The 9,619-nt window shown below is 43.5% G+C and overlaps 1 protein-coding gene and 1 pseudogene across 2 annotated transcripts in view; one reads left to right on the forward strand and one right to left on the reverse strand.

Annotated features, from left to right (window-relative positions):
* The window catches only part of UGGT1 (UDP-glucose glycoprotein glucosyltransferase 1), a 104,424-nt gene that overhangs the window by 43,099 nt on the left and 51,706 nt on the right, over positions 1-9,619 (forward strand). For both annotated transcript variants that reach the window (XM_017867360.1, XM_017867359.1), the window contains exons 15-17: positions 453-538; positions 4,608-4,743; positions 8,950-9,081. In XM_017867360.1, the coding sequence (XP_017722849.1) occupies positions 453-538; positions 4,608-4,743; positions 8,950-9,081 (354 nt within the window). The remainder of the gene's footprint in view (positions 1-452; positions 539-4,607; positions 4,744-8,949; positions 9,082-9,619) is intronic.
* LOC108526544 (spermidine synthase pseudogene) lies at positions 5,617-6,479 on the reverse strand (annotated as a pseudogene).

The following is a 9,619-nucleotide window of genomic DNA, read 5'->3' on the forward strand; positions in this document are numbered from 1 at the left end:
TGAGAGAATATGTCTAAGTTGCTTAGCACATAATACATGTTTATGTGCTTACCTGACAGCTGTGACTGTGGTCTAAGAATTAGGTTCTAAGTGAATTCTTAATTCAGAGATCCTTAGAAATGAAAATACAAAAAGGTAGGCTCCATTTTTTAAGGTGAGAGAGTTGCTAAACTTGGTTTTTGTTTGGTGTAGTAGAAGAACCGGCATCCGCACTCTGCAGTACAGTTCCCTGGTTATCAGCCTAAGTCCGTGAGAAAATCACCTAGCCCTTAAGTACCACGTTTTTTGAACTTAGAAGGAGGTAGCTGCTGTTTGTAGAATTCATCTTTTATGTGGTTCAACCGTAGCTCGGAAAAGGTTGACTTCATGTACAGTGATTCATGATGTTTTTCTCAGCCCGCAGATACTCGAATAAAAGTCATTTCATGTGTTCTTTTCCCTTTCTTCAACAGGTTTTCATAGTTGATCCTGCACACGAGACCACATCAGAGTTGATTAACGTAGCCGAGATGTTCCTCAGCAATCATATCCCACTAAGGTAACACTGGTATTGGTTTGATGATATATCTAATTTAGCTGAGGTTTTATTTGTCATTTTTAAATGCAAGTCTGGTGCTACTAAGTTGTAGGATAATTAATAGTGCACATCACTAATGGCAATTTTATCTTCTGGTCAGTATGAAGCCAGTGTCTTTTGGGACTGAGAATTTGCTTCTCAATGAATAGAAGCTTACCACCATTGAATTATCAATAAATAGCCCATGTAAAAGTAGTTTCTGGCTGCAGCTTGCTTCCCAATGGAAGGGAATTTTCCTAGGTGAGTGTCCACATCACAGAACCGATTTCCACTTTCAGCAGAGGTACAGAGCATTGCCAGTAACTTGTTAGCCTGTCAAGGACTAAACATATACACAACCTTTTGTAGATGCAAACAGTAACAGTTACTTCTCTTGTGTTGCCAAACCTGCCAACAGGGTACTGAATGACTGGATTTCCACTGTCCTTTTAAGAACAGTTATTTTTATTTTTATTTTTTTATTTTTTAAAGGTTTTACATATGAATGGTAAGGTATTTTCACCTACATTCTGAATAATTCTGGTAATTTTACATGTTGGTGAAATGTTAATTCTTAGAAAATGTGAAAATAAGGAAACAACTCTTTATTCAATAAACATTACTATGTGTTCCATGATTACTACTGGGCTAAATGCTGTAAATATATTTGCTTTATTCTACCTTCTTGGAAAAGATCCTCTGTATACTTTCAAATCCCTCAGGGAGATATGTGATCAACCGCTAGGTTATGTCCTACTGGTTAGTTATAAGTGCGTTAGAATTTCAGAAAAACAAAAAAATCATCAAGATATTTGGGAAGCACAAAGCTTTATGAAGAAGTTGGATTTCAGATAGGCTTTGAGGAAAACAGGGTTCTGAGAGTTGGAAATGCATATTTTGAGTTTGATGACATTTTTCTTTTTCTTTTTTTTTTTTTCTGAGATGGACTCCCGCTCTGTCGCCCAGGCTGGAGTGCAGTGGCTGGATCTCAGCTCACTGCAAGCTCCGCCTCCCGGGTTCACGCCATTCTCCTGCTCCGGCCTCCCGAGCAGCTGGGACCACAGGCGCCCGCCACCTCGCCCAGCTGGTTTTTTGTATTTTTTAGTAGAGACAGGGTTTCACCGTGTTAGCCAGGATGGTCTCGATCTCCTGACCTTGAGATCCGCCTGTCTCAGCCTCCCAAAGTGCTGGGATTACAGGCTTGAGCCACCGCGCCCGGCCTGACATTTTTCATATAAAGCATGAATTCATCTGGTTAGATGGAAGAACCTATTACTGGATCACAACCAGAGCTATGTTTTGATTAAAAGAGTAATATAAGAACACAGAAGAAGTTGGGTCGTGGTAGACAGTTGGCACTAATACAGTATTTCTTGAATTGAGGGACGAGAAGAGGGCATGTGGTCTGCAGATTGCAAAGGCAGATGAGAAGAAGACACTTGAACTCCTAGGCACCTGAGAGATTGTGAATAGCTGGAGAGAGCCGGGCGTACAGGCTCCTCTTTCCTTCTTTGTAGGAGCTCATGTAGTCCTGCAAGTTGACTACTAAATATTAATACATTATTATTAACTAAACTCTGTAGTTTACATTAAGATTTGTTATTTGTGTTGATGACACAAATGTATGATGTCAAGTATTCATATTACAATACAGTTTAATACAGATTAGTTTCACTGTCCTAAAAATCTCCTGTGCTTCAGTTGTTTCTCTCTTCCTCCCTTCCCCTGAATCTTTGGCAACTACTGGTCGTTTTACTGTCTTCATAGTTTTGCGTTTTCCAGAACGTTCTAGGTTGCAATCATACGGCATGTAGCCTATTCAGATTGGTGTCTTTCACTGAGCAATGTGCATTTAAGCTTCTTCCTCTGTGTCTTCTCGTGGCTTGATAGCTCATTTCTTTTTATCACTGGATAATAGTCATTATATGGATGTCCCCCATTTATTTATCCATTCACTTAATTGAAAGATACCTTGGTTGCCTACAAGTTTTGGCAGTTATGAATAAACCTGCTGTAAACATCTGGGTGCAGGTGTTTGTGTGGAGATGTCTTCAGCTTCTTTGGGTAAATACCGAGGAGCGTGATTGCTGCATGGTGTTAAGAGCATGTTTAGTTTTGTAAGAAACTGACGAACTGTGTTCCAAAGTAGCGGCACCATTTTGCATTTCTACCAGCAGTGAATGAGAGATCCTGTTGCTCCACAGCCTTGCAAGCATTTGGTTTTGCCAGTATTTAGGATTTTGGTCATTCTGATAGGTGTGTGGTGGTATGTCATTGTAGTTTAATTTGCCGTTCCCTAATGACATATGATGTTCAGGATCTACTTCTATTTATCATCTGTCTGTATATCTTGTTTGGTGAAGTGTCTGTTCAGATCTTTTGTCCTTTTTTTTTTCCCCCTTGCCCTTTTGTCCATTTTTAAAACTTTGGTTGTTTTCTTATTGTTGAGTTTTAAGAGTTCTTTGTAGGTCGGGTGCAATGGCTCACGCCTGTAATCCCAGGACTTTGGGAGGCCAAAGTGGGAGGATCGCTTGAGGCCACAATTTGAGATCACCGTGGACAACATGGGAAGACCTCCATCTCTACAAAGACTTAAGAAAGAGTAGCCATGTGTGGTGGCACACACCTGTAGTCCCAGCTACTTGGGAGGCTGAAGTGGAGGATTGTTTGAGCCCAGAGGTTTGAGGCTGCAGTGAGCTGATCGTGCCACTGCACTCTGGCCTTGGCAACAGAGCGAGGACCTGTTGAAAAACAAACAAGAAGAGTTGCATATTTTGTTTACCTGTCCTTTATCAGATGGTGGTTTGGCAAAGATTTTCTGCCACTCTATGGTTTGGCCTTTCATTCTGTTAATAATACCTTTCACAGGGCAGACATTTTTAATTTTAGTGAAGTCCACATTAACCAAATGTTCTCTTTCATGGATTGTGCTTTTGGATCTAAGATCATTGCCAAGCTCGATACCACCTAAATTTTCTTCTCTGCTGTCGTCTAGGAATTTTAGTTTTTGTGTTTTATATTTAGACCTGTGATCCACTTTGAATTTTTGTGACAGATGCAAAGTCTGTGTCTAGACTGATTATTTTGCATGTGCATGTCCAGTTGTTCAGCACCATTTATTGCAAAGATGATTCTTTGTCCATTGAACTGCCTTTGCCCCCGTAAGGTCAGTGCAATGTCTTTTTTGCCAGCCCATCTATAGATATATAATGGTATGTCCGTGGTTAATTCCTTTATTTTAAAATTTAAGATCTGGTAAACTTTAACCTTGATTATTGCTTTTTGTCGTGGGACAGTTGTAAACCTTTTTCAACTTTTCTTTTACCAATAATTCTTGTACTGCATGTGCTAAATGTCACAATCCCCCCCCCCCTTCTGTTTACTTTGAAAGTGTTAAAATTTTATTTCTTCTAATTTTGTTTAAAAGTAGAAAAGAAAATTCCTTAAAACTATAGCAACACTCTTCATGTCAGTGAAAGCAATCTTTTCATGATGTGGAAATGGCTTGCTTTAACAGTAGAAAGGCCTAAGCCACATTTGAAAGCCTGCTTTTTTATTAATACTTTGTAAGTGGCCAGGTGGTGGCTCCTGCCTGTGATCCCAGCACTTTGGGAGGCCGAGGCTGATGGATCACCTGAGGTTAGGAGTTCGACACCAGCCTGGCCAACATGGTGAAACCCCGTCTCTACTAAAAATACAGAAAATTAGCCAGGAGTAGTGGCCTGTAATCCCAGCTACTTGGGAAGCTGAGGCAGGAGAATCGCTTGAACCTGGGAGATGGAGGTTGCAGTGAGCTGAGATTGCACCATTGCACTCTAGCCTGGGCAACAAGAGTGAAACTCTGTCTAAAAAAAAAAAAGAAACTTTGTAAGTCGTGTATGTATACCTTTGCCAATCATGTTAGAGTAGAGTGGGCTGTGAACTGTGCTTTTCTCTCAAAGGGTTTTCCTTTGTTAGCTATAATGTATGAGAAAGGTACAAGGATGTCATTCTTTTTAACCGTTTGCATTATTTGACATGTTTCTTTTTCTTCTTTTCCTTTCTCCTCCAGAATTGGTTTTATCTTTGTGGTTAATGACTCTGAAGATATTGATGGGATGCAAGATGCTGGAGTGGCTGTTCTTAGAGCATATAATTATGTTGCCCGAGAGGTGGATGATTATCATGCCTTCCAGACTCTGACACAAGTACGTTTTTGTTCAGAATGGCAAATAATTTTTTCAGATCCAACTTACTCTTAATAGCAATCTGTGGCCATTGTAGGCAAGATAGCTGCAGTACCTAGAGCTCAGGGGTGGATCCTGAATTTAAAAGTCATGTCTGCTGCAGTGTGTAGAGATGGATCTGAGGAAGGGCAAAGCAAAGTGGCAGGGATGCCAGTTGATGAGTTGTTGCAGTGATCTCCATGAGAAGTAATGGGGAAGGTAGTTAGCAGCAGGGCTGTGGAGAATGAAATAGGTTCAAAAGAAGTCACTCAGAATAGTAAGTATTTTATACTTTGTTATTTTATTCACTTTGTCTGTGCTTACGGTTTGCTTTTGTTTGTTTGTTTTAATATATCTTCCACAACGGCTACCTTAAAATTTTATTTATTTATGTACTTTTTGAGACCAGGTCTTGTTATGTTGCTCAGGCCGGTCTCAAACTCCTGGACTTAAGGGATCCTCCCATGTCAGTCTCAAATACGTGGGATTACGGCTGGCTGTGCACCACCATGCCCAGAGAATAAGTATTTTAACTCTGCTTTTTAAAGTTTTTATTTATTCATTCATTCATTTATTTTTTCTTGTTATAAGTACACGTGTTTGATTGAGGGGGCCGCAGAAGACAGAGAGATGGTACCGTACGCAGCTGGTATAGGCTTGGAGGCCGAATACCACACAGAGACAGACACAGAAACAGTCCAGCACTCAGCAGGGAAGGCTGGGCATTATTCTGGGGCCTGTAACACTTGGTTGGCAGGTGACAGCAGGGGATCTGGCCTAGGGCTGAAGGGGCCCAGGCACCCTGGAGGCTCTCAGATCTGAGGTCCCGGGTGGCATCCGCTGTGGTGCCTGGGCTCAGCTCACATTATTCAGTCACTTACAGACAAATGGGGGCGGTATGAAGGTAGCACTGTACACGTCTGAGCAGCTGCACCTGCTCCACCTGCTGCCGTGTCACTTGTTGCTTGGGCTTCTGGAAGTTGGTGCTCAGGTTTTTGCTGCAGAGCATGAAGCCAGTCTGGCTGCTGGGATAGGTGGGGACAGTGCAGTAGGCGTGTGCCACCATGGGGAAGAGTGACTGGCAGAACCACCGTGTCTTCTTGATGAGGTCCAGGTGCAGCCACTGGTCCTCGCCCTGGCAGCAGAGAATGCTGTCCTCGTTGAGGGCCATCTTCATGAGTGGTAATAGGATTCTTTGAAGAGGCTTTCAGTGGATCCCAGGAGTCAGTGATCATATTGAAGGCATCCTGGTTCTGTTTCATGAAATCAAAATTGCCACCCATATGCAGGGTCAGCTTAGCGCTAGAGTAGCCAATGGCCATACCCGGCAGGAATTTCTTAAGAGACCTGAATGCCATCCTCTTCAGCCTGTCATTGGACCACAGACTCCACAGAGGGGTGCTTCACCACCTTGTGCAGGATGCTGTCTCTGTCCCTGATGATCAGCACCTTTTGTGGGAAGGGGTGGTTGCAGAGTGGCAGGTTGATTCTCATCTAGTAGAGAACTTATCCCTGTCCATGCAGGGGATGATGCCATCCAATACCAGCACACTGCTGTAGGTCTTACTGTGGTAAACAAGGATATCCTGGAAGCGTGAGTGCTGGCAGTGGAGCAGCTCCTCCATCTGTAGGAACAAGGCTTCCTTGGGCCTCAGGCTGCAGGTCTCATGGAACCAGCCCTCCTAAATGGCAGCGTGACCGCTGAAGCCGGGCTCCATGTCTTTTGGGTTCTGCGGCCTGAGACTGCAGGCTGTGCAGAGCCACAGCACAACAGGACCAGCTACACCCACCACCCGCTGTTTATTTTATTTTATTTAAAAAGTTGTTGTAGAGACAGGATCTCACTGTTGGCCAGGCTGGAGTATGGCAGCGCAGTCAGGGCTCACTCCCAGCCCTAGGTGATCCTGCCACCTCAGCTTCCTGGAATAGCTGAGACTACGGGCACGCATCACCATACCCAGCTAATTTTGTTGTTGTCGTTTTTAATTTTTGCTGGGGATGATGTCTCACTGTGTTTCCCAGGCTGGCCTCGAATTCCTGAGCTTAAGCAATCTTACTGCCTTGGCCTCCCAAAGTGGTGGGATTTTTGGTGTGAGCCACTGGTTCTTGGCTGCTGTTTTTTTATTTCAGAAGTGAAGTAATACTGCTCACTGTAAAAACAATTCAGGCTGGGCGCAGTGGCTCACACCTGTAATCCCAGCACTTTGGGAGGCCAGGGGAGACAGATCACCTGAGGTCAGGAGTTTGAGACCAGCCTGGTCAACATGGTGAAACCCCATCTCTACTAAAAATACAAAAATTGGCCATGCATGGTGGCTCGTGCCTGTAATTCCAGCACTTTGGGAGGCCGAGGTGGGTGGATCACTTGAGGCCAGGAGTTCAAGACCAGCCTGGCCAACATGGAGAAACCTCATCTCTACTAAAAATACAAAAATTGGGCCAGGCGTGGTGGCTCACACCTGTAATCCCGGCACTTTAGGAGGCCAAGGCGGGCGCATCACGAGATCAGGAGATCAAGAGATCAGACCATCCTGGCTTTAACACAGTGAAACCCTGTCTCTACTAAAAATAAAAAAATTAAATGGGCGTGGTGGCTGGTGCCTGTAGTCCCAGCTACTGGGGAGGCTGAGGCAGGAGAATGGCATGAACCCAGGAGGCAGAGCTTACAGTGAGCCAAGATAACGCCACTGCACTCCAGCCTGGGCGACGGAGTGAGACTCCATCTCAAACAACAAAACAAAACAAAACAAAAATTAGCCAGATGTGGTGGCAGGCACCTGTAATCCCAGCTACTTGGGAGGCTGAGGCTGGAGAGTCTCTTGAACCCGGGAGGCGGAGGTTGCAGTGAGCCAAAATCATGCCATTGCACTCCAGCCTGGGTGATGAATGAAACTCCATCTCAAAAAAAAAAAAAAAAAACATCAAATAAATAATATTCGTGTCAATTTCGATTTCTCCGTCTCTCCCCTCTCCCTTTCCTCATCCCTCCTAAAATCATGGACATAGTTTTTATTTCAAGGACTGCTTATAAGTGTTCAGATTTCTCTCTCTTCTTTTTTTTTTTTTTGAGACAGTCTCTCTCCATCATCCAGGCTGGAGTGCAGTTGTGTGATCTTGGCCCACAGCAATCTCTGCCTCCTGGGTTTAAGGGATTCGCCTGCTGCAGCCTCCTGAGTAGCTGGAATTACAGGTGTGCACTACCACGGCAGGCTAATTTTTGTATTTTTAGTAGGGTTTCAACATGTTGGCCAAGCTGTTCTCTAACTCCTGACCTCAAGTGATCGACCCTCCTCACCCTCCCAAAGTGCTGGGATTACAGGTGTGAGCCACTATGCCTGCCTGGCCTATTTAGATTTTTCTTAACGTATTTTTTCGTTTGAGACTTAACATGACTGAGCTGATTCTGGCCGGGCGCAGTGGCTCACGCCTAAAATCCCAGCACTTTGGGAGGCTGAGGAGGGTGGATCACAAGGTCAGGAGTTCAAGACCAGCCTGGTCAGTATGGTGAAACCCCATCTCTACTAAAAAATACAAAAATTAGTCTGGCGTGGTGGCATGTGCCTGTAGTCCCAGCTACTCAGGAGGCTGAGGCAGGAGAATCGCTTGAACCTGGGAGGCAGAGGTTGTAGTGAGCTGAGATTGCGCCACTGCACTCCAACCTGGGTGACGGAGTGAGACTCCATCACAAAAAAAAAAAAAAAAAAAAAATTTCCAACCTAGAAAGCCATCTTAATAAGGTATATGGAAAAGGAAGAATTGCTAACATGTCCCAATTTGACCTTTCAAGAAAAATAATCGGCCAGGCGCAGTGACTCACGCCTGTAATCCCAGCTTGGGAGGTTGAGGTGGGCAGATCACCTGAGGTCAGAAGTTCAAGACCAGCCTGGCCAACATGGTAAAACCTGTCTCTACTAAAAATACAAAAAATTAGCTGGGCGTGGTGGCAGGCATCTGTAATCCCAGCTACTCTGGAGGCTGAGACAGGAGAATCACACAAATCCGGAAGGCGGAGGTGCAGTGAGCCGAGACTGTGCCATTGCACTCCAACCTGGGTGACAGAGCAAAATTTCCTCTCAAAAAAAAAAAAAAAGAAATCATATTTTCCTCGAAATTCAGAAAAATGTGGAATAAACACTTTGAAATTTGAACTTAAAAGTGTAGTTAACTAACTGTTTTTTCTTCCTTCAGATCTATAACAAGGTGAGGACTGGAGAAAAAGTGGAAGTTGAACATGTGGTCAGTGTCCTGGAGAAGAAATATCCGTATGTAAAAGTGAATAGCATTTTGGGGATTGATTCTGCTTATGATCAGAATCGGAAGGTAAAAAATTTCTTTTGTGTTTCTTATTTGATTGCAACACTGTATTGTCCTTAACCCCCTGTTTGGGGGCTTTGGTTAATAATGGTGATAGTGGTTAAAGTGTTTTAGTACTTAGCATTTGAAAGTTTAGAAAACAGATCACTTTTCAGTGTTTGAAAAGTTATTTCAGTCTTGTGAAGATATGACTGATTTTTAACTTGCTTACTAACTATTAAATTGAAAAACAATTTTTTTTTCATAATGAATGATAGTACTTCCATGAAGTTTGCTCTGTATAACATCTACTGGATGTATAGAGCCAGGATATGATGTACAGCTTAATATATATCATATTGGCTTTATTTCGTTATTTAGGCTAAGGATGGAAGTATATTAAGAAATGTAACAGAATGGCAAAGTGTTGTAGTAATAAGGATATAATGGCCGGGCACGGTGGCTCAAGCCTGTAATCCCAGCACTTTGGGAGGCCGAGACGGGCGGATCACGAGGTCAGGAGATCGAGACCATCCTGGCTAACACAGTGAAACCCCGTCTCTAC

This window comes from Rhinopithecus bieti, unplaced genomic scaffold (genome assembly GCF_001698545.2).
Source record: "Rhinopithecus bieti isolate Rb0 unplaced genomic scaffold, ASM169854v2 scaffold_3906, whole genome shotgun sequence".
In the NCBI taxonomy this organism is placed as follows: Eukaryota; Metazoa; Chordata; class Mammalia; order Primates; family Cercopithecidae; genus Rhinopithecus; species Rhinopithecus bieti.